The following is a 26,380-nucleotide window of genomic DNA, read 5'->3' as shown; positions in this document are numbered from 1 at the left end:
TAGAAAGAAAATACCACAATTAGTAAATCAGTAACATATTGAGTTAGTACATATTTAGTATTTTAGTATTATTTAAAATATCAAGTCAGAATTTGGTATTAGTTTTGAGAGTAAACTAAATGTAAACCCAAATACTGACGATGTCGGGATTCACGAGGTTTTTCCTGGTTTTCCCTCGTGATTTACTATGGAATCTCTAACGCGAGAATTTCAGTGCCACCGTTGCATTTGGTTGTCTTTTTAAAGACAGATCACATGCTATGATTTTTTGTGGCGGATATTCTTGAGTTGGGATTGATTTCATGTAATCGAATGAACTATCTTTTAGTAAAGTCGTCCCAGGAACGCAACTCATCAATATTGGCAATATAATTTTAAAGTCGTCTACTTTAAAATGTATAATACGTGTCTGAATTGCCATATAAATGAGTCAGATTAAATAAATTATTAGAAGAATTTTTTACTAAGCAACAACATTTTTGTTTATTTAGTATTATTTTGTATTTTGACAACGACACCCGACTTGGGCGTCGAAACGTTAATAAAATCATTTTTAGGTAAAATTGTGGCTTATTTCCCATTTGAATATACTTGATAACAATCATTTTATTCTGTTTGTAGCTCAATTGATGACTTCAGGAGTGAAAGGAGTAACTCAACAAGGAATCAGAACAACATCGAGTCCGCAGACGTTGTCTCTAACCCAAGGTGGACAGCCGTTTCAACTGATAACTCCCATACAGAGGCCAAGAACTCAGCCGACAACTGCCCAGCAGCAAACATTGACTTCCAGAACATTGCAAAGAACACCCATCACCATAAAAATGGCCACACCAAGCACAAGTCAGTTGACTGATTTGCAACTAAATTTTGATAATTCATAGTCATTTGGTCAATATATGCTTTAGTATCACTATAAATTCATGCATGATTTTAGTTAATATTTTTTAAAATAACTATAACGCTGTGATAAAAATGTTAAAAAAATTGTTTTTACGCTCACTCAGATACTTCCCAAGTTTCGCTGGCCCCGAATTCTGCAATAGCAAGTCAACTTCAGAAGCAAGCGCAGCTTCAGCAGTTCCAGCAAATCTGTCTGAATCAGCCTAACGTTTTGGGAAACATTAGAAGAAGGTCCAGTACGTCTGATCCCCAATAGATGTGTAACTTTTAAGCAGTCCAGTTTGTACATTACATTTTAAACTAGTCTTTATTTTTTGTAATTTTCTGAGAGATGTTGTGAGTACTTGATTATTGTTAACTGCCACTTATGGAGTCACGTCAAATTTAGATACATACTTAAGGATTCTGTCCCTGATACAGAGTGTTTCATTAATAATTCTAAGTAAAAATGATAAATAATACGCTAAAGACTTATCTGTCTTCACTTACCTGTAGGTTGTTTTATTATATTCATAGGGCATTCCAACATTCTGTAAAAATTAAGTCAATATGGCGACTGGGAGGCAATCATAAAAGTTATTTTGTTACTTCCTAATGTGTTTTAGATCATTTTAGTTACGTTTCTTTGTAATTTTGTTTTGTACAAGGATTAATTTAACATTTTCATTGGAAGAATTAATGTAAAAATGTAACATGCCTCATTTTTGTTGTGTATTGAAGTGTAGAATTCGAATAAAATGTGAAAACGTTCAGTTTTATCGGTTACCATCAGTGCTACATGTTAAGCATAAAACTGAACTAAATAAGTTATCATCTGAGAGACAAAAACAATGGTTAAATGCTATAAAATGTTCTATAAAAATGCTAAATAACTGACTATGTCCATGTTACTTACGCTTGAAAATTTTTCTCCACTGTAGGTTAATTCAGACTAGTAGAGGGAAAATGAATCTATATTATTTATTTTGCCAATCTTTTCCTTATACCTACTAGCAACATCTGTATTGTCTACCAACAACTTTCGAAAATATTCACCCATGTCTATTTATTCACTGCTTAAAATTAAATAAAGTCTTTCAAGTACTTCTATAACCAAAAACTACAAAAAATCAACAACAAAATGTTCGGAAAATACAACTAAAAACTAGTAAAGAGGTAAAAAACTTAAGAAACACAATCCGGTACAACATATACAATGTTTAACAGTTTGACTCCCAGCGGTGTGATAAACGTCAGCAAAGTCTTGGAATACCCTATTCATTTTAACATTGACATTTATTTGTTATTGTAAGTACAAACAGCAAATTTGATTAATCGGGCTTTTCATTCACAGTCATTTGTTTCGAGCTTCTGTCATATGTCGTATAATCCGTGTATATTTATATTATACACAGATTATACAACATATGACAGAAGCTCGAAACAAATGGCAATCGATGAAAATCCCTATAGTGTGTGCATGCTATTTTTCAACAGTTAGTATGCTACATCCATTCTTCTTCTGGTGTGGTCTTGTCTGTCATAAGACGTCAGCTATTATCATGTCGATAATGTCGTGAAACCTTTCTCTATTAGCAGCTGCTCGAAACAGATTTCTTCAGTTCATTGTTGTTACTTTTATAACATTTAAGAGTTCTTTTGCTAAGATACATAGAGCTATTTCTGTTGCGTAATATGGATTTCCAAGACAGGAAGGCCTTGCGATATCGATTGGTCAAACTTAATTGTTGGGAAAGATAAAAAATCTATAGGTCGGATAGATCTCGCTAATGCGTCCGTAAGCATATAATATTTTATTATTTTGCCTAGTGGAACAGCTAGAATTAGTTCGCTTCGGGATACACCACAGGCGGTTCTGAAGACGCTGAAAAGCAGAAACCTTGGTCAGCCGATGGTGGTGGCCCCGAATCGAATTAAATGTAAAGCTGTTTTCCTTAATTGTTGGGTTTTTCACTAGTGTGTCCGGATTGTTTTTTATTTTACAATCTATATGTGCGAAAAATTGGATAAAAATATATCTACAAACCTTATTTAATTTAAATTCAAGCCTGTGTGGTTTTTCCAGTTTTACAATTTTTTGTCTTTTAGATCTTCTTCGCATCTTTTTTTATAACTCTGTGCCTTCTTTGTTTACATTGAGTTGTAATTTCAATACTTTTAAACAACTTTACTAAATCTGTCTTCTTTTATCCCAAATATTTTTCAACAATAATCTTCAAAATTTCAAATTTTTGTTGAGACTTTTTGTGTCAACTACTCTCCAGGTTGCACATACATTTGTGATATCGGGTCTCACTATAGTTATGTATTTTCACGTTTATTTTGGGATCATTTGGTTTTAGTATTACTTTACAGTGATGAGTGCGCTAATAACCGGCAAAATAATGCAAAATATGTAAAACATAACACGTTGTGAAATAAAAAGAGATGAAACTAGTAGAGGTGCAAAATTATCGATATTAACCTATAAATTTACATTACATACGTTCCCACCTTTAGACTTTTCGGAGGAGTATGACAACTGTCATTGTGACAGGAGAATTTTATAAAATTCTCCTGTTACAGACGTCTAAAGGTGGGAAACTGTGTAATGTAATGTAAAATAGGTTCCTATCGATAATTTTACATCCCTGCTAGTTTCATCTCTTTTTTATTTCACAACGTATTATGTTTTCCATCTTTTGCGTTATGCATTTTGCCGGTTATTAGCAGAGATATGTCAACAATAGATCAGGCTAGGGATATGCCACTCAATGCATCGGGGTGTAACGCCAATATCAAGTACGGTGGTCTAGCTATCTTGTCTGTCGTGCGAGTGTGAGCGTATCTACCAAGAGGTGGGAGTAATGGAACGACAGTTACACAGAGGCGGCAGCCATCATATGCTAGAGAGAGAAAACTAAGCGCCGGTAGAGAGAGGTAGATAGACCACCGACCCAAACAGCTCCGCGTTACGCTCTTTTTCGGACCTGGCCTAATCTATTGTGTTATTATATCTATGGTTATTAGTGTGCTCATCACTGTATTTCCATTTTTACTGACATTTCTTTACAATTTAAATTTAATTGTTGATGAATACTCTGTATTGTGTTGTATTTGAAGTGGCAAATACTTGTAGAAAATCTACTACTTGGGATATACCGATTTTTTGGTTCTAAAATATTTTATTAAATAATTATTAAACATAATGGTTAATATTACTTCCAAGTAATTTTACTGAATCGTATCAAGGGACATTAGGGGAATTTTTATGTATCCAAATTTGTCTCCTGGTATTTTCTTTTGAAAAAAAGAGATTTGTGATCTCAATTTACTGCATTACATTGCACAATTTGACGTTGTTCCTATGTGTATAAATGTATTGGTGCCAAAAGTACCGTTCAGTGTTTTCCATAAACAAATTAATGTAGATTGATGAATTTCATTTTGAGTTTTGTCTAAATTCACTGATTTGAAATTTGAACTGGTTGATATATGCACTACTCCCAGAAATTACCACACCACCTTAAAATGGGTCATTTTTGATGTCTCGAATTTCCTAAACCTGTTCTCCGATTTAAGTGATTTTTTAATATGTTTTAGCATTATTCTTTAACAATATCGTTGTAATAATATTGTTGCTAGAAACAGGTAAATTGTCATTATATACCGGGTGTACCAATCAAACAGTGATTTTTTCTCAAAGTTCGCGTGGACCTGTGGAATATTCTAGCATTTATAAAATACTGAAATTAAAACCCAATTGTAGCCCCATGTATTGTAAACATTCATGTTTTTTGAGTCATTCGCTTTTGTTGGATAATAAAAAAGTTAGGTACTTTAACAACAAGCCTGGTTTTTCATCAATACAGGATGTTTTTAAATAAGGATGGCAAACTTAATGACAGTTTGCTTTATAAACGTATGTGCAAACGCTTCGTTTTCAAGACCCTGTATTGACGAAAAACGAGGCTAGTTGTTAGAGTACCTAACTTTTTTATTATCCTACATAAGTGAATGGATAAAAAACAGAATGTTAAGAAAACATGTGGCTATAGCTGGGTTTTAATTTCAGTATTTTATATATGCTAGAATATTCCACAGGGTGTGGTGAACTTTGAGAAAAAAAAAACAGTTTAATTGGTATATCCGGTATACAATGACAATTTACCTGTTAAGTATCAATATTATTACAGCGATATTGCTATAAATAATACTTTACCGTATTAAAAAAATCACTTAAATCGGACAACAAGTTTAGGAAATTCGAGACATCAAAAAATACCCATTTTTAAAGTGGTGCGTTAATTTCTTCGAGTAGTGTAGTTGGTTTCTCTTAAACATAAATTAATGATTCAATTAAATGAAAAAAGTACTTTATAGCAAATGAAATGAAATTAATATAATGAAATGAAATAATAATAATAAAGTAATAATGTTAATAAAATAATATATTATTGGTTACAAAATCTTAATTCAAGATTGCTGTTGTGTTTATGTATAAAGAAATAATTTTCTGTTAGTACGACCGAATTTATATTTGTAAACCCCGTATATACATAGACACAGTTACACGAAGAACAATTTCGATTAAAAATTTATTAATAAGGCTACTAAATCATAAAATATTGAAATAAGTACCTACGTGAAAATCCAAAATATCCTTGATTAACATGGGAACGTCAAGAAATGAATATACTACTAAAAGAACTTACAACGTCGCACATATTAGTCTACGCCTGAGCTATTGGTAAGATTACTGTGACTCTGTTAAATGAGTTTAGTATTAATTACACTAGTGATGTCGGTTTAATATTCTCAAGTAACAGTAGAACAAATAACATAAAATGTTACATTGTTTTAATATTTATATTTTAATGTTAATATTTATTTTTATATAAAGAAAATAAAAAAATATAAGAGAATTTCGTACTTTACTGTGAAAATCATTATTTTTTCAAAAAAATATTTTATTAGATAGTTTCTTCAATTAACTTAATTATTATATTCGTCGATAGTATAGGCATAGGCTATCGCCAAGGAATTGTTCCATCAAGGAAAATCGCAACAATATCTTTCCTTGTCATTCAATATCGCAATATTGCTATTAAAGCATTGCTATTAATACAGCTATTGCTATTAATACATGCAAAAAGGGATACCTAAATCCTTTTTTCCTGTACGAAGTACCTATGTCTCTATTTTGCTCAGAATTGACTAAGACATAATTTTTGTCTGTAAATACAATTTTCCAAGAAAATTTATTCGAATACAGTGGAACCCCGATAAGTCGGCCCCCGATAACCCGGAAGTCCGGCTAACCCGGACCGATTTTCATCAGATAAACATTTTGATTTTCAATATTTTGTATTTTTCAATTTAATTGTGGCTTATTTCCAATCAAAATAGTTAATTATCAGACAATCCTTTCAACAATAAAAGTGTATGTAATATAATATTTGAGAGATAATGTGTCTAGACTCTCTGTGTCGTGTACTTATGTGTGTAATTTGAACACGAGATTAAAAATTACTCATAGTACACGCCGCAGAAACAACAGCCAGCTGTCTGTAGTATCTATTCCTTTTTATTTCAAACTGTCAGCATTGTTTAGGAAAGACTATTTAAAAAATTCTTTTATAAACAATGGTCTTTAGTATTGTGTGTCTTGTATTGTTTGGGTTTGGTGTTTTTTTTAGAATTGTAATGAGTAGGTAATATGTACTGTGCATATTTATAAAAATATTTCATGTTATTTCAATTCTAACGGAGTTTATCTGTAAGTATACCGTATTTTATTAATTTTTACCATATTCTCCGGCTATCTCGGATTTTCGATAACCCGGATCGGTCGTGGTCCCGATTAATCCGAGTTATCGAGGTTCCACTGTACTGATATAATCTCTTATATTTTTACAAATACAACATCTTCTTATTAGTCCAATCCGTTCAATATAATAAGTTTTTTTGCGAAGTTATTCATGCTTCTGCTATTTGACTACTGGAACATGGTTCATTCGAATGGCAGCTAATCTGAAAATCTCAACGTAGATGGCGCTAGTGTAGTTGGAGGTCACGTCAACTGTCCAAATCTATATATTTCTAAGTAAAGATTGCATTTATTTCGCTGTGTAAACTTAATTTGGGAAAATAAGATGCCTCGGGGTTGTCCTATACCTTTGTGCTCATCTAGAATATCAGGACAAAGATTTCTTAAAGATAATCTGATGAGAAAAAAGTGGATTGTAGTAATAAGGAGAGATAAATATGTGCCGACAATAAATGCACGTATCTGCAATAAACATTTTGTTGCAACAGATTACGTATTGCCCCTTGATTCGACTGCAAAAGCATTAAATACTACTTATTTGTCTTTTATTTTATTTTATTATCTTCTTCTTCTTGATGTGCCTATCCGTGACGAATTTTGACGATCATCATGGCAATCTTCACTTTATCTGCAGCAACGCGGAAAGCTGCACAGATGTTGTGTTGAACCAGGTTCTGAGGTTCTTTAACCAGTATGTTCTTTTTCTTTCTGGACCTCGTTTTCCAAATATTTTTCCTTGCAGGATGGTTTGTAGGAGGGCATATCTGGATTCATTTCGCATAATGTGTCCAAAGTATTCCAACTTTCGAGATTTGATGGTGGTTAGTATCTCTAGGTTCTTCCTCATTCTTCTAAGGACCTCCTCATATGTGACCCGATCAGTCCATGGGATTTTAAAAATTCTCCGATATAGCCACATCTCAAATGCTTCCAATTTGCGGCGCATATCTTCGTTCAGGTCCATGATTCAACACCATAAAAAAGGACAGAGAAGACGTAGCATCTAAGCATTCTTACTTTTATACCAAGGGAAAGGTGCCTCTTGAAAAAGGCCCCCATAAGGTTGAAGGTTGATCTAGCTTTTCCGATGCGCGCTCTTATCTCTTGGTTCTGTCTCATTCTTCATTATTTATTATGGTGCCGGAATAATTATAGTACCTCACTCTTTCTACAGGGGTTTGGTTGATGTAGAGTTGAACTTCTTTTATCTTTTTCCTGCCAATGATCATAAGATTTTTCTTCTTTACGTTTATATTGAGTCCATATTGTTGACTGTAATACGTGATTTTGTTCATGAGGACTTGTAGGTCTTCGAGGTTGTCCGCAAACACTATGGTGTCATCTGCATACCTGATGTTATTTAGCCGGTACCCGTTTAGTAGAATACCTTTTCTAGTTTCGTGCAAAGCTTCGATAAATATTCTTTCAGTAGAGTAAAGATTGAAAATTAAGGGGGACAAAATTCAGCCTTGCCTCACTCCACGCATGATTTTCACATATTCGGTGTGTTCACCGTCAACTCTGAGGTTTGCAGTCTGATTCCAGCAAAGATTTCTAATTATTCTCAAATCTTGGTTGTTAATTCCTGCTTCGGTTAGTATGTTTGCATCATCTTGGCGTACTGTACTCGATCAAACGCTTTCTCGTAATCAACCAGACATGCGTATACGTCGCTATTGACGTCTTTTTATCTCTGGAAAAAGAACTGTATTGAACACAAAGCCTTTCTCATATCAACAGCATTTATCAACCCGAACTGGTTGGGCGAAATTTGACTTTCACACAGCTTGGAAATTCTTTCATGGATTATCTTTAAGAACAATTGTAGGAGATGACTCATCAGGATTTTATTTTTTCATATTTCTTACCTAAATCTGTAGCGCTGGAGTTTAAAGGTCTTAGTTCAATAGTAAATTTACAAAGGATTAAATTTTTTCCCTCTCTCTCTTATGTGAATAACTTTTTTCCAGTAATTCTTGCATTTCTTTGCAATTCGTTTTTCAATTCACAAACAGTTCAAGATCCGTATTTTCTGCCCTAATTTATTAAATCGCAATAATTAAAACAAAACTACCATACAAGCTTAAAGAACTGTCAAATCGTTGACCCCCAACTACACTAGCTACGCCAAGCGGGAGCAACGGCGTACGTAGCTGCCATTCAGATTTTTCGAATTATATAACTGGAAATGGGTGGATTTTTAAACGAAAAATTTATAGATTGAATTGGTAATAACACTCTCATGCCTGGTTGCACCAACAAATCTTTAGCTCAGCTCAGCTTATAGATAAGGCCGTTTAAGTTTCACTTACGTTGCACTATAATTTTTGATTCTAATATAAACACGTCTTAACTGAGACGAAGTTTTAAGATGCAATCCACGTGGCAATCCATTGTGACAAGCTGAAAATTGATCTAAGACTCAATATATAGGTGTATACTTCGTAAGCTGAGTGTACACCTAGGCATTATTGTATATACGCATCTTTGGCCTACCGCACCCATATTTCCGATATGAGAGATGTTCTTTTCTGTCTTATTTGAAACCATAGCATTCAGTATCATGTTGAATAGTGTATGTTCACTTCTTCACGTTCCTACGCGGTATGTATCTGAGTTGATAAATCTAATAAGTTAAAACATTCGACGTAGTGGTTATGTACCTACGAATTAAATAGCGGTGAAACATAATTTCTTGATAAAAAATTAGTAAAATCCTTTATAAAAGGTATATTTTATTTAAAAATCCCTTAAAGAGCTACATTACAGAACTTTTTCGGACTAAAAAGTTCATCATCAGTGCTGTTAACATGAAATGAGTACAATCATTTTTCCGAAAGGAAACGTTGAATTGAAATTTTGACTAAGGTTGAAAAATACAAATTGGTTATACTTACAGGGTTTTAACATGCTTGAGCCACCAAAATATATGGCCAAAAACCCTTTAAATGTTATACAAATGTAGAAAGTTTACATTTTTATTTTAAATTGATTGAATTATTGAATTGAATTAAATTGAATGAAGAAATAATTCTAGATATAACATCAGTCGGCATCAATTAAAAAACTAGAATCATTCGAGCTGTGGGTGTACAGAAGAATTCTAAAATATCGTGGACAGAACACTTCACAAAAAAAGAGGTTCTGAGAAAGATTAATAAAGAAGTGGACCCATCAAAACAAGAAAATTAGAATATCTCGGACATATTACCCGTGGGTACAATTTGCTCCAATTGATCAAGCGGGGAAAGATTCAAGGAAAAAGAAGCATAGGGAGACGCAGAATATCATGACTTCGCTACCTGAGAGAATGGTACGGATGTACATCAAATGAACTTTTCAGAGCAGCCGTCTTTAAAGTCCGAATAGCCATGATGATTGCCGACTTTCGTCGCGGAGTTGGCACTTAAAGAAGAAGATAACATCAGGCATCACAGGACCCCCACAAAACACGTGGGCTGCTTCTCCGAGGGTAAATCCTCACATTACGGACAGTAAGCAGCAACTGATTTGAATGACAGTTTGAAGGATGTTGGATGAACCAAACCGCCAATGCAGCTGGAAGTATTTATAAGCACAGAATAACTAACCACATTATCGTTAGTTATTCTGTGGTATAAGTATATATTGTTAGTCTAGGCAACAATTTGTTGGGGCTGAAGATTAATCTACCCTGATCAATTTTTATACCTTCTTGTATTTTTCCAAACCTCTGCTGAATATTGCTTCAGAGTATAAATTAAATAATATAGCAGCCAATACACAGTCCTGTTATACTCTATTAGTAGGTACATATTTGTTTAGACATATTGCTATCTGTATTAATAGGAAAAATATTAGTTCCTATAAAAATAATTTTTAAAATATTAGATTAATCACTCTACACTTGAATAATGGAGTACTTTTTATGTACATGATCTACATTTCTCTTATTTTTAACCAAGGGTTCTCCAATTAAATTCTATAAAGCGATTTTTTTATTCGACATTTTATTAGTGAATTAGTGAAGTTTCTACTAAGTAACTGACTAAAGTCACTCAATAAGTGACTAATTTAATCAATGCCCTTTTAGTATTGCTTCAGTAATTGGTAATTTAGGTTTAAAAAGGATATGGATTTTCGTCCTTGCAAATTCAAAATGATAATTCATCTCATTACACCTCTGTCAATGAGGAAATCTATATAATGTGTATTCTGTCTTTCTTTCCAATCAGTACAAATTAATTTATTATATATCTTGAATCATGTAGAACAATTGTGTGTATTTGCAACTATTGCAGTTTTACTTTTTAGCGAACTCGTACATCAAAGCAATATCGTACAGAAATCGCATATAACATACATTGCGGAAACATATGTAGTGAGCAGGGTTGCCAGGTTAGTTTTTATTTCTTCAGTAGTTTAGCTTTCAAAAAATTAGTAGAAATCAGTAGATTTTGTAAGCCATGTATAATACAGTAAAACCTGTCTTAACGGCCACCTGTCAAAATCGGCCACCTGTACCTACTAACGGCCAGTTTCAAAATTCTCCAAACCAATTATATGTAAATTCCCTTATTTATGACCTGGTATTTACGGCCACCTTTATAATACGGACGCGGCTAAATAATCTCATATTTTTAAAGCCTTAATAGAAATTTCCCTGTTAAGCTTGTCAGGCACAAAGAGCTAATTAATTATTAATCATTTCTAATTAATAAATTAAAAAGAAATTTTAATTCCAACCTCCAGAAAAACGGAATCATGGGAGACCGATAAATACATGGAAGAAAATAATTATTAAAGAAGCAGAAAAGGTCTGCCTAACCTGAAAAGAAGTCAGAGAAAGATCGGCAAAATGGAAAATGACAGTAGATGCCGTATGTTCAAGTGGAAACGAAAAGGATAAGTAAATTCGTTGGACAAAATAATTAAAATTATTTACAAACGAAAGTTCCAAGAGTCCGAAGGTAACATCTTAGAAACATACATATTATATTCCCTATCAAAAATGGTGCGCCGATAGTTATTCTTTCGAAAATTTCCTATATACATTATTTAACTGTTCCACAAAATATGAATTTTTCAAAAAATGCTTGGCCGAATGTGCTCAAATTTTGATGACGACTGATGCTGCTGATGGTATTATAAAAGTTGTTAAAGAACTTGTAGCAACGAATATGAAACTTGTAGAGAAAGCTGGAGAAAAAATATTTACACGTATCATATGTTCCGATCTAGACAATATGACAGCTGACATATTGATCAAAAACAAGAGCTTGCTCTAGTATTCCTAGGTAATGGGACATACATGTCTAAAGGGTGGTTTACAAAACAATTTAGATCAAATTGTAGTTGGCATATTGGATTTTTTAACTGACGAAAATGACTGAGTCTCATTTTGGGGAAACCTGTCATTTTCGTGAAGCATCTTAGTTCTATTGATGTTGGGAAATGTTTTAATTTTGTGGAGACATTTCTTTGTGACAGTGAACCCTTAGCAAACTTTTTAACAGGCTCTAGTCTTTCTAAGTTCGAAAACGTTCTACTTGAACTCAAATCTAACATCTACAAAAGCCAAATCTTCATGGACAAACTAAAGTATCTCTAACCTTACAGGTTTTTCGTAAACATGATCATAAGCGAGCTAAATCCCGACAGCTCATGGAGATTCTTTTTTATAAGGGACGTCATAAATATCTTGTTTAATATTATCGATAATAATAAAGACTACAAGGATTGAAACCGCAAATTTCAGATTTCTAAATAGCTTTGTGAGACATGTTTTAAAATTTTTGACTACCAAAGATTTCTTTCACGGCACTGTGAGCTCACTGAAAAAGTTTTACGGTACCAGAAGCAGTATAAAGAAAGAGCGTAAAGAACTGTTGGTATTTTTGGTAGTAGACAATGCCAGACATTTCGAAGAGCAAATTAAAACTTTGTATAGCTTCCCTGATCATGAGGACCTCTATGAAATATGAAAAGTACCAGCAAAGATCAAGTATGGCGACCAGGATCCAGGCGTGGAGAAGGAAGTCAAACAGTTTTTGAATCGCAAAGACATTTTAACCAAAGGAAAAAGTTTGCATAATTTTAAAAAAAAATTTTGTGCGACCAAAAATTTAAATTAACGGGACCATACGAGAAATTGCAAGATATTAGAGGGTTTTCTGAGAATTGTGAACAAAGTTTGGTGCGTAGATTGGTCTGCACGCTGTCTCAACTGAGTTATTTAGCGGATCAAAATGTTAGTTTTGAAAATGCAAGATATCTAGGCGAAATATGTCTGACCAATAAAGCTTAACAGGTAAATTTCTATAAAGGCTTTAAAAATATGAGATTATTTGGCCGCCTCCGTATTATAAAGGTGGCCGTAAATACTAGCTCATAAATAAGGGAATCTACATATAATTTGTTGGGAGAATTTTGAAAATAGCCGTTAGGACAGGTGGCCGTTAGCACAGGTTTTGCTGTACTATACATGGCTTACAAAATCTACTGATTTCTACTGTTGTTTTTGAAAGCAAAACTACTGAAGAAATAAAAACTAACCTGGCAACCCTGCTCACTACATATCTTTCCGCAATGTCTGTTATATGCGATTTCTGTACAATATTGCTTTGGTGTACGAGTCCGCTTAAATTGATACATATTTTTAAACCATCGATATAATATATTGTATATAGGTATTGGGTAATTTTTTTAATTTATTTTTTTCTTTATTAAATCACCTCAGTCTAAACGCCTCATAAATGTTTAAAATATGCTGGTTTCGCTTTTGTGTGTTTACGATTTTATACATCTAAACACAGAGTTATATTATTTTTATTAATCCTTTTTCAATTACAAAGTTGTTGAAATAAAACAAGAATAATATAATAGACAACGCAAAATTTGGATTTGAAATCAAATATTTTTTAAAAACTTAAAAATGTACCTACACATAAATTTGTAGATATTTTGACTAGTAGTATCACAGACGGTCTTATTTTATCAGATGATTTTTTATTTTTTTTTTAGGGAAATTTAGTCGCTTAGAAACTGGAGCATTTTTGCTTAATTCAGATTGTTTGGGTCTGAATCTTAGTGGTAAAATAGACATTTATAGAGAATACAAGCTATTCGACTTTGCAAGTTCTAGGTTTTCACCCAACGTGACCAATTTCGATATTTGCTGTATTTGGTACATAACGTAAAGTAGTACCAGACGTCTGAAACTCATTTTAATATTCAGCTCAGGGAGTGCTACTATTGGAGGTGTTGAATTACATAAACAAGGGATCTACCTGTTTTATAAAATGATCTCTTGTTTATAGAATTTCACACCTCCAACAATAGCACTCCGCTGAGTTGAATATTAATGAAATCCACAAGGAAAAGAAAGAATTTTTCCTGTAGCTGGCTGTATCACAAAAATTTATTGAAAAATCCTCTGTAAAATCTATAAAATTGATTAAAATCCCTTTAAGGGCTACATCACAGAAAGTTTTCGATAATTAAAAATATCATCATCAGTGTTTAGAACTGGTTGATCACAAGCTAAGCCACCAAAGAAATACCACAGTTGCCATTTAACAGTCTTCATGTATAGATATATCTACCAGTTTAGCAACCCACGTGATAGGGGAGTCATGCTGTGCCCAAGGGCCTAATTCTTTATAAATGTTATTCATCCTATGGAATTTTAGCCAAATATGCTAATATAATAAATTTTTATACCATTTAAAGAGTTCATCTGGTATTTCTTTGGTGGCTCAGTTTCTAATCAACCAGTTCTAAACACTAATGATGGTATTTTTAAATATCGAAAACGTTCTGTGTGTGGCCCTTAAAGGGGTTTTAATAAATTTTATTATACCTTTTACAAAGGATTTTTCATTAAATTTTTGAATATTAATGAGTATCTTAGATATCTGGTACGGATATACATTAGTTCCTCAGCTAACAGACTGGTAATTTTGACGGTTGAGATTAAGTTTTTTTTGCGAAGTCAATTATTGTTAATTTTCTATCTGTTTGGATGATAATTATAATCACTCTCTTCCAGATATCGTTAAACAAAAGAAAAAACAGCATTATTTTAACATACTCAATTTTTTTTGCGACGGCGTGTTGACTTACATCTTAGATCAACGAATATTTTCCGTGAAAATTGATTCATAAAATGTATAGGTGTATTTTTTATATTATGGAATCAGTGTGATATATTTTACTAGGTTAATATTATGTTGTGTTGTTTAGTCTTGTTATTTTTACAAATGGAGTCATTATTATGATAAATGATTAAGGTGAGATTAAAATATTAAACACTGTCTTTACCATCACTAACTAATTCATATTTACAAGAAATGACTGTTAAATTATAAATAATAAATTTTTATATAAAAATGAATAGACGGAGTATAATGCAGTAAATTTAATTTAAGATATAGATAATAAAATAATTCCAATCAACAAGTTATTTTCATCTACCATTACCAAGGGTAAGACGTTTTCAAGGTGTGAGACCAATATATAGACATGGCTATTGAACGTCATACAGCACGACAACCAAGTATAATGGTATGGGGTGCTATATGCTTAGGACGCAAATCACCTCTATTTCTTATTAACGGCACTTTGACAGCTCGACGATATATTGGTAAAGTACTGCAACGGGTTTTACATCCCGACCTGCAAATAATTCCAAATGCGATCTTTCAACAGGATAAAGCAAGACCTCATATTGCCCGTGAAACCATAGAGTTCGTACGCTGCAATAGAGGCCGTCAAGATCAGCTGATTTGTTATCCATCGAACATGTGTGGGAAATGGTAGGTCGAAACCTGTGGCATGCCATAAGAAGATTCTGTATGAGCCTTCAGCAATATGATATAGACCACTTAATTCGATAAATGCCTCATAGAGTAACTGAGTATATAGAAAATCAACAGCGACTGCTGGTCGTATAATGGTTTTGTATATCTGGATGTTTTCACCTCGTGAGGCAAGTTTTGATCTCATTAGATGTTTCATTGCATAGATCGGTTTTCCGCAATTATTCGCGTTTGAGCTTCTAGTTTTACTTTTTTGTCATTGGTGACTGTTGCTCCTAGATATTGTTGCTTTCTAAACTGTTGTGTAAAATTCAAAAACAGTGGTTGACACCTGATACTCTCTTGCAAGGTTGAAACGCTAGAACTATGTTTGAGTCTTTTTCTTTAACAAAAATATAACTTTATTACATTCTGTCGTGGTAATATCGTCCTTGCTAAAGTTCTTCTAGAAGCTAATAGGTTTTTCACATTATGTTTCTCAAAGGCTGCACTCGAATTGATTAATTGTTAAGAAAATTTTATAAAAATCTTACCTAAAATGCTACATAAGTTGAAAATAGGTTATAAAAAAGATAAAATAAAATTTATTTAATAATTTCAATACAATTTATTTTTTGTTTAATAATCACATCTAATGTTGGAGCTGGCATCAATTTTATTGCAAAACGAAGAAATTTTCAAGGAAGGTTAATTGTCTATTTTGCTTTCACTCGAAAGAAAGTGAAGAAAACATTTACGTCTTAACGGGTTTTCCTGTCCTGCGTATGGAAAAATATCTTACGGTTCTTATAGAAATTTGTCTTTGTAAAGTGAATACAGCGTGAAAAATATTGAATAACTCCCATTAACTCTTTTTTACATTTTTATGTTTAAGAAATTTATATTTTCCGTCGAAGAGTTTTTTTTCTGAAGTCTTCTTCAATTTCCTTTTTCGATTTCTTAAAAACACGGCCTGTTGAAGGTTCAGACCTCAAGTATGCTTAATACGTACTCGAACTAATTCGCATGTAACGTAAACTGCAGCAACTGATGCAATCGACGGGGGAGCGTCCAATCGTGAATTGTTGTGAGTCATGCTTATATTGCATCGCTCACCCCGATAAGGTTACTCACTTTATTTCATATAAAGTCCCCCACACGACTCCTTACTGCCCAAAAAAATGAGCTTAATAAAGCCAACTCATACCAGTAAATACCTTCAAATAAGTGAAATCTGCACTCTTCATTTTTCTTTTTCGATGTTTAACTTTAGCAATAGGTACGCATAATAAAACATATAATAGCATGGACACAGAAGAAAAGGAACACGGAAGTATTGCGAGAAATGGGCAAATAATGCAAAATAATAAACACAATAAAAATAAGAAAGTTACGATATCTGGGACACGTAATGAGGGGACAGCGATATGAAATGCTAAGACTGATAATGCAGGAAAAGAGAAGAGGCTGAAGGAGTATAGGAAGAAGGAGAGTGTCATGATTGAAGAATTTAAGGGACTGGTTTAAATGCAGTTCCATAGAACTCTTCAGAGCAGCAGTAGATAGAGTAAATATAGTGATGATGACATCCAACCTCCGATTAGGAGACGGCATTTAAAGAAGAAGAAGATAATAAAACATGAGTAATGATAACTTTTATCTTTTTGGTGCTTTTCCTCATGTAGAATTTTGTATCATACGAGTTACAAAATATGGATAAATTTTATAGCATGATTGTTTCTCCATTTTGACCTTTGTCTATAATTTCATAGACTGAAAATGAAAACTCTTGTTTGCTCTCGAACTAATTATGTGCGAAAATTGTATTCTACTATGTCACAGATGATTTTGTATCGTTTCTTTGTATACACCAGGTATCGAACGCTAGCCTTCTGTGTGATTGTAAGACAGTTTTACCATGAATTATTCGGTAAAACGTATGTACCGAATAATTATAAAACTAATAAAACTAGTACCTACAAAGGTTTATTTAAATTCAATATATTTTTCAGTTATCTGTCCAAGGATAAAGACTACATCCCTATAATTATTGTTAAATGATCGTTAGATGATCAAATGATTAAAATGAAATCGGTTAGAAAATCACTCTGCTATAGCTCTTTTTTATCTGTCTCATTATTGTGGTATTTCAGCCACAATACAGTTCTAGCTCACTTAGTCATTTTACATAATAAAACTCTTATATTAGAACCTTCTAGTAAAATAATATAAAATATCTTGTGAGTAGTTTGTAAGTTTACCTACACAGTACCCGGCTATTTTCTTACATTTTTTTGCATTATTAAGAGAACATATTTTTTGTTAATTTAATTCATCACAAAATAAGTATGCTACAAAAATTGCTGTTTTTAAGTAAAATACCTACTCGGTAACATAAGCAGATTTTTTTTATTTTGTTAATGTTACCGATACAGTAAGTTTTGTCTCAAATTCCGGTTACGTAAGAAATTGCTCTTGTATTTACGTCGACGTCTCTTGAACATGCTGATCATGATTTTTCAGTAGTTTCTCTTAATTTTTGAAAATATTGTTGCTAACCATATTCACCCCATAGTTTTCGGATTGCTGATGATGCGTGTTTCCACTCCGTGTTTGCTTTTCTTGTCCCTGGTTTATTTTTTACTCCACACCGAACAAAATATATCTGACTCTCCTGACTCAGATTACTAAATTTTATCCCATAAATTTGCTTCATTTTTACCTTTTTAATTTTTATTGTGACCCTGACCATTTATTTAGATATTCCTATAGTTTTTATGATATGTCACTTGCAATATCAATGTAACTTCATCTTCTTCATATGCTTCCTGTATTTTCTTTTGAATGTATGTTAAACAAGATAAGAATCAGTACACAAACCAGCCTGAGACCCCTTTGAATGTCTGTCATCTAAAAATGCGTTTTCATCCTTAGTGCAGTTTTTTGATTATAATATAGTAGAGGGAGTTGATGACTTTGCTATTTCTCATATGTAAGATATTTTTTGGGACTTACACACCTCTTCCAGTCTTTTTTATCCAGGTTGCTTTTTTTCTATGTGATTATAAGCATATTAGCGAATTTTAGTATTAGTGTCAAAGTCTGCTCCATAAGTATGCGTTAGAAAATCAAATTAATTGCATAAATTTCGTTTAAGATAGATAAGAAATAGATCTTTTACAATAAAGTAATTATTTTGATTTTAAATTTACATTAAAAATTTCCAAAAAAAAACATGCAAAAGGAACAGAAAAATTTTATTACTTATATTTTTATATTATATTACTGAAGTGTTTTTTGTTATTGGTTCAGCTTTTGTTCATAGGAGTCGATAGCACCTTTTAGTAGAGCAAATTAGTGTAAGTTAGTCATAAAGTTTAGAGAAAAACCAATTCTTTTGTTAACACAGAAAGATTTTCGAAAAAATATCAATTAAAAAAATGTAGTATACCTTTATTAAGATTGCACCAAACTAATTTAGATTTATTAAGTTATTTGATTCATTGACGCCATGTCACTTTATATTTTTCGTTAGTATTACTATTACTATTGTAAATTCGATTGTATATTGGACTTTTTGGAAATTTAAAAGAAAGTATTATTTGGCACAATTCTTTCAACACTTGATATTTTTGATATACAGTGTGTCTCAATATGTTGAAGCAATAATGAACACCTTTTTATGAAGTTTGGGGAGTTTAAACTTATTTTTCATGAAATGTTCTGCCTGATTTCAAATTATAAAGCGCTAAAATAAAAAAAAAATTAATCCTAAAGCGCTCAAACAAAACCCACCTATTAAATGATGTTTATGTGGAGTTACGAATAACATTTGCTTGGGTGGCGTATGGTTCACTAAGAGACATATTTAAGAGCAACATCTCGATAGCTATGAAACGGAAGATATTCTTCCTAATATGACATAGAAACTCTCACGCTCACAAAAACAACAGCACTAAAAATGCGAATGGCACAATGGCGCATGGAAAGATCAATTCTCGGCATGAAAAAAAAAAAGACAAAAGTAGGAACCAATACTTAAGGAAATTAACAGGTATCACTGATGTCGTCGAACGTGTAGCCAAGCTGAAATGGCATTGGGCAGGTTACGTAGCAAGACTAAAGGACTCAAGATGGACCAGAAAACTAATTGACTGGCGCCCAAGAGAAGACAAACGCAGCAAAGGACGACCACCAACGATGTCGCTGGATGGACGACATTAAAAGAATGTCCAAGAAATGGCAACAAGACGCACAAAACCATGGAGAGTAGCGAAAAATGGGAGAGACCTATGTCCAGCAGTGGACTGAAGAGGTTGCATGATGCTGATGATAATGATGACGTGGAGTTACTCCTAACCTCAGAAAAAAAGTTATAAAATAATAATATAAAAATAAAAATGTATTTAAAGGAGACCTTTTCTCTCATGAAAGCATTGTGACTTGATCTGAGGTCTGGCAAATGACATAATCTTTAAAAAAGAAGTTACTATCAATGACCATGGGGCTTTGGAGACCTGTAGAGTCGAAGTCTTATTTGTGTCTGGAAAATTCTTGATACTTCGTTCTGCACTCTAACCGTTCACTCAACTATTGAGGGGGTTGCTTTCACCAATTTCACTAAGTGTATTGGCATATTGAATTCTACCATGGCTTTGTATAGTGCGTTTTTGTCTAAGCTGTCATAGGCACATCTAAAGTCCACAAACAAGTGGTGAGTATCAATTCCAAATTCATATGGTTTTTCCAAAGCTTGTCTTAGAAGGAATATTTGATGAATAATTGATTTTTCTTTGCGAAATCCACGCTTGTATTTGACTATTATGTTTTCACAATATTCCGATAGTCTATCATAAATAATCTAGGCCAATATTTTGTAGCTCACGTTTAGGAGGATTCTGTAGTTATCACAAATTGTTTGATCTCCTTTATTGTGAATAGGTACAATTATAACTACGTTCCAGTTTTCTGGCAGTTTTACCTGCTTCCAAATCTCTTCTAGTCTACTTATACAATAGGTTAGATTTTTTGCACCGCTTTAAAAGCTCAGAAATAATGGCATCTGCTCTAGGAGCTTTGTTTTCTTTCAATTTTTAAGGCAGCACAGAAAGTTAAATTTTGAAAGGTGTTTTTGGTTACCCTACTAAGCGTATAGTGTTAAATTTAAATATACATATTTACATACCTAAATGTAGATTTTATTTGTGACCTACTTCATATTTTTTGGTAACCTTGTATACGACTGAAAATATTTTATACCTAACCGTTGCATCTTAGGTTTTAGACCAAGCAGAACTTTATGAAGAATAATATTTTTTCCAAAAGTTTTCAAAACAAAAAATTTTATGTAACAATTTTAAATATGAAATATACGTAAAGGGCTTCTTATTTACTAAACGTAGCTATTACAAAATATTGTTGCATTCTGCAATTCTTTCATTACCAATTAAATAAACTTCCTCAATAACGTAGTAATTGTTGAAATAAATTTACATAGTTGTGCTTTCTTTTAAATTCCTTTCAAAAGGACAAATATACAATAGAAATTAAATCGAAAATTAAGATACTGCGATCTGCAAACTAAGAATATTAGTATAACTGTCTCCATGTGGTTTTAAAATTTGAAATTGCGTTCATTCAAAAGAGGGAATTTGATAGACAAATGCTACCGTGTTTTGAATGAAACCTGCCCTAGTTGTGAGACTGTTTTTTCTTTCAGTGTATGTGGTATGGTATCGTATATTTTTCTCCAACAGCTTTTTGTAAATATGTACATAGGCCTTTATAAAATGCATTTTTGCAATAATTTTCAACTAATCCGTTTTAGACTGATTTTGAGTACTGGCGCTGTCAGATTCCTATCATAGTCAATACTTTCTATTTATTTCAATCATATTCAAGCAATAATTTTTATCAACTAACACAATTATGTAAACAAACTTGCAATAACAAGGCAGCAAAAATAATTATTTTTAAATATACACTTATCTAAGAAATTAACGCAATACCTTAACGAATTTAATGTCTCGTTATTTTTGATGTCTCGAATTTCCTAAACCTGTTGTCCGATTTAAGCGATTTTTAATATATAATAATATCCCTTATTCTGTAACAATATCGCCTTAATAATGTTGTTGCTAAACTGTGTTTTTTCGCAAACTTCACTACACCCTATGGAATATTCTAGCATTTATAAAATACTGAAATTAAAACCCAACTATAACCTCGGATTTTCTTAACATTCTGTTTTTTGATTAAGTCGCTTATATTGGATAATAAAAAAGTTAGTTACTTTAACAACTAGCCATGTTTTTCATCAATACAGGGGGTTTTACATAAAAAATAATGATAGTTTGCTTTATAAACATAATATGTCCGCAAATGCTTCGTTTCCGAACTACGGGTATCATGTAATATGACCCGTATGCGCGCCCATGAAAAATATAAAATTTTTAATTGTAAGTAAAAAAATGCGAAGTAACTGCCTCTTAAAACCTACCAAATTTCATTTGCATATCGCAACCGGTTTTAGAGCAATAAATCAATCTCCAGCTTGTAAAAAAACATTCAACATCCCGTATCTCGAAAAGGGAACATTTGCGGACATATGTACGTTTATAAAGCAAACTGTCATTATTTTTTCATGTTTGTCTCACCCCTTGAAGTTTGTCGCACTTATTTAGAAACATCCTGTATTGATGAAGAACATGGCTAGTTGTTAAAGTACCTAACTTTTTATTATCCAACATAAGCGAATGAATCAAAAAACAGAATGTTAAGAAAACCTGAAGCGATAGTTGGGTTTTAATTTCAGTATTTTGTAAATACTAGAATATTCCACAGGATGTGGTGAACTTTGAGAAAAAAAAAACAGTTTGATTGGTACATCCGGTATACAATGACAATATACCTGTCTAGCAACAATATTATTACGGCGATATTGTTAAAGAATAAGGCTATACCATATTAAAAAAATCACACAATCTGACAACAGGTTTAGGAAATTCGAGACATTAAAAATTACCAATTTTTAAGATGGTGCGTCAATTTCTTGGAGAAGTGTATTTGAATTTATGTAAAAATATTAAATGAATGCGAAGAGTATCAGAATTGAATTTCTGATAAAATTCACGGATTTGTAGAAATTTGCAAAGCATGAAGTATCTAATGTATTTTCTGATCGTATAATCAGATTTGAAATTTTATTTGGTAACATAGGCGCATTCATTAAAAATCTAGCTATGTTCAAATTTTTATTGAACATTGTAGACAGGATGTGACAAGTGTTACGTACAGTATTTTAAGATTTAAAACGTTTAACATTTAACTATTAAAAATAAATTCTGCTTTATTTAGGCATAGTTGCTTGTCTGTCGGATTGTTCCTCGGTTTCATATGGCCATATGCTAGCCATTGTTTTTTGTCATTCATTGTTTTTTATAGTTGATCTCCCTTCATTAGGTGGTTTGTCTCTCAGTATTTTTTATAACTCTATTTACTGACATGCGATTTATCTGCCGAATACGTTTATTTTTTTCATCTTTGGTCAATTTGCCAACTCCTTCAATTTTGCATATATGTTTAGTATCTTCATTCCGTGCTCAAACTCTTTAATATTTTATAAGGACCGCAAGCTTAGCGGCCTGCGTTTTGTCAAAGTTGTCAAACCTTGTTTGTTGTATATATTTCCAGTTTTGTCTGTAATTGCTTGTTCCTGACGTTTCGTCTACAACTGCTGCAGACATTATCAGATACGATGCAGGAGCGGACGTGGATGTAACCTTACATCGGTCTCATCATGAAACACTGACGATCTTCGAGTACCTATCTGCGATACTACAACTGTGCCTCCCAGCATCTATCGCTTCTCCTTCTATTCCATGGAACATAGTGTAAGACCTCTTTTGGCCATCGTCCGTCTTTCATTCACATTACATGCGCGTACCATAAAAGTTGTAAGTATTCTATTGTACGGTATTTCATTTGGGATATTTCTTTCTTTCAATCTTCTGGAATATTTTCTTCTTAGATTAGACATTATAAAGATCTCCGTCAACAATTCTATTAGTATGGACGGTGAGAGTTTTATACATTCAATGGGGATGTTTCTAGATCCTGTGGTTTTCCCGTTTTTTATTTTATTTAAGGTTCGTCTTATCTCGTCCACACTGATCGGTTGTACTTCGTCTATTTGATCTGTTCTGAAGTCTCAGTATGGTCTTGCATCTCCCTATTCCTTTATGATCATTTTTGAGGTTTTCTATAAATATGTTCTTAAATATTAAAATTCTAATATACTGCTTATTATTTGGGTACCTACCCAATTTTTATTTTTTTGCTTTTTTTTAGTTTTGGCATAGTTTTACCTCTTTTTAGATTTCTATATTTTTATATTGTCTTTTAATTTATCTGTACAGTTAGTTCAGTTTTAATACTGAAGTTAAGGATTATGCCAGATAAGTCAGTTGCCAGTAAAACGTTTCGATTTACTGTTTTTATTGGTAATTAAGCCACAACTCTACTTTAAAATAAGTTTATTTTGACGCTTCGACTTCCACTTCGGAAATCGTTTTGAAAATATACAACATCAACAAACGTTTTAAGTTATTAATCACAATATTGGCAAACATTTTTAAAAAATGTCATACAGTTAACATTTTAAGAGATGGTTGAAAATCTTTTTAAATGCTTGTAAGAAAATATAGTTACATCTTTCTTTCGGTGTCATTATGTACAAAAAGTCAGGGAATTTAGTTCCATGATGTTTTGTATATAAATCACTTGGTTGATTAAATTCGAAGTATTGCTTGAAGAAAGACACAAATAGAAATATGTTAGTGTGCAAAGAAAGAGTTTGATTAAGGAATTAAGTGGTTAAATTTTGGTCTGACTAATAAGCTTGTAAAAAGATGTAAAATATTAGAAATACGAAACAAATTTGTAATTAAGTGGTGCATTGTAGTATTTTTGTATAATTGTATATTATTTTGAAAATAATTGTATATAAATCATTTAATTATTTTTTGCAATATCAACTCTTAATATTTTGATTTTGATGTTAATATTGTTTTCTATGATTAATCAATTAATTTATACCTCCCCCAACAAACAGTACATATTGTATAAATGTAAAGACAATAGTTTTAACTTTGATTCTTGTGTGGTCGTTCTAGCGGAGATATAGTACTGAAAATGACGAGTTTTTTCGAATGACCACTTTTTTATAAAATAAAGAGATAATAAATACCTGTTGATAACTATTTAATAAATAGTAAACATTTTTTTAAGTTTTGTTTTTATTTTAATTATTTTTCTGATAAATACCTCTTAATTCCTTCCGATGCAGCAATGATTATTGCCGAATCAGAAGATGATCTTCAGATACAGCTCTTTCAGTTCTTTCAAATAAGCCGCCAACTAAATATGAGCATTTCTAGCAACAAAGCTAAATGTATGACGATAGCAAAAGATCCGCTCAGATGTAAGTTAGTGGTTGAGAACAACCCCATCGAACAGGTGATGCTATTCAGATATCTGGGCATAGATATATCAAGCACCCACGACCCAGTAAAAGGCCTGGGCCTGGATTCCGTGCACTGTAGATATCTACACGTCGCTTTCTATCGATGTCAATTTTCGTAAATATATTTGAATTTTTAGCTTTAATTGAATTATTTTCTAGTTTTGCTAGGTTATACTCTAATTGATGCTGAAGTGACACTTAGTAAAACAAGAAAATATTTGAATTAAAACTAAAAATTCAAATATATTGACATTGATAGAAAGCGATCGGCACGATGTCAATATATTTTAATTTTTAGTTTTAATTCAAATATTTTCTTGTTTTACTAAGTGTCACTTCAGCATCAATTAGAGTATAACGTAGCAAAACTAGAAAATAATTCAATTAAAGCTAAAATTCAAATATTTTTACGAATATTGACATCGATAGAAAGCGACATGTAGATATCTACAGTGCACGGAATCCAGGGCCTGAGGAGTCAGATCAACAAAGCATCTGCATTGCCAAGATGTATGCGGGAAATAGTCTGGTCAAATCCGTATATGCGCAAAGATTGTAAAATTAGAATGTAAAAGACTTACATACGACCGATCATGACACATGACGCAGAGTTCGCGAAGACACCAACAAAACGAACTAGATGCTAAGGGTTGCTGAAATGAAATCCCTAAGAACAATAGTGGGGAAAACAAGAAGAGACAGAGTGATAAATACAAACATTAGAGAGCAATGCAAAATTCAGATATTGTAAGATGGGGAAGGCAGCGCAAGAGGATGCGGTACATCCATGTAAAATGAATGGATCCATGATAAACTCCCAAAAATTGCCATAGAAAACAACCCGCCCGGTTCAAGACCACCTAAAAGGTAGAGGGATAGTTGGCAATCTACCTCCCAGGAAATTATCCAGAGGCAGCTTCAGAATTAAACAGATTGAAAGATCTACAAAAAGTAAAAGAAGAAAAAGAATTCCTTCTGATCAATGTAACCTTTGTAGAAAATTTCATAGTAGACTATACCAAGCCGGATTCAAAAAATATATCGACCACAGAACAGATTTTTTTTTTACTTTAAGGCAGCAGCTCGAAAAAGGACGGGAATTCAATAGAACTATCTGTAATCTCTTCATTAGATTCCCGTCAAGCATATGACAGCATTAAAAGGGATCAGATGTAGAATGCAATGGCAGAAATTTTAGTTAAAAAACTTATCCAGTTCGTTAAAATACGTGTAAATGGCGGTAGATCTAGAGTACGGATAGGTAACAAACCTCAATCGTTTCAAATAAACAGTGGCTTGAAACAAGAAGACGCGCTGTGACCTCTCCTTTTTAATATAATCTTGGACAAAATAGTAAGAACATCACAA

At 32.5% G+C, this 26,380-nt stretch overlaps 1 protein-coding gene across 1 annotated transcript in view; it reads left to right on the top strand.

Moving 5' to 3' along the window:
- Window positions 1–24,776, top strand: part of LOC114331547 (transcription factor SPT20 homolog) — a 66,422-nt gene extending 41,646 nt beyond the window's left edge. The window contains exons 8-9 of the mRNA XM_028281145.2: window positions 622–843; window positions 1,008–24,776. Of these exons, the coding sequence (XP_028136946.1) occupies window positions 622–843; window positions 1,008–1,159 (374 nt within the window). The 3' untranslated portion in view covers window positions 1,160–24,776. The remainder of the gene's footprint in view (window positions 1–621; window positions 844–1,007) is intronic.
- Window positions 24,777–26,380: the final 1,604 nt, after the last annotated feature.

Source organism: Diabrotica virgifera, chromosome 6 (assembly GCF_917563875.1).
Source record: "Diabrotica virgifera virgifera chromosome 6, PGI_DIABVI_V3a".
Lineage (NCBI taxonomy): Eukaryota > Metazoa > Arthropoda > Insecta > Coleoptera > Chrysomelidae > Diabrotica > Diabrotica virgifera.
The sequence above is the reverse complement of the archived record's forward strand: the minus strand, read 5'-3'. Positions and strand labels throughout refer to the sequence as shown.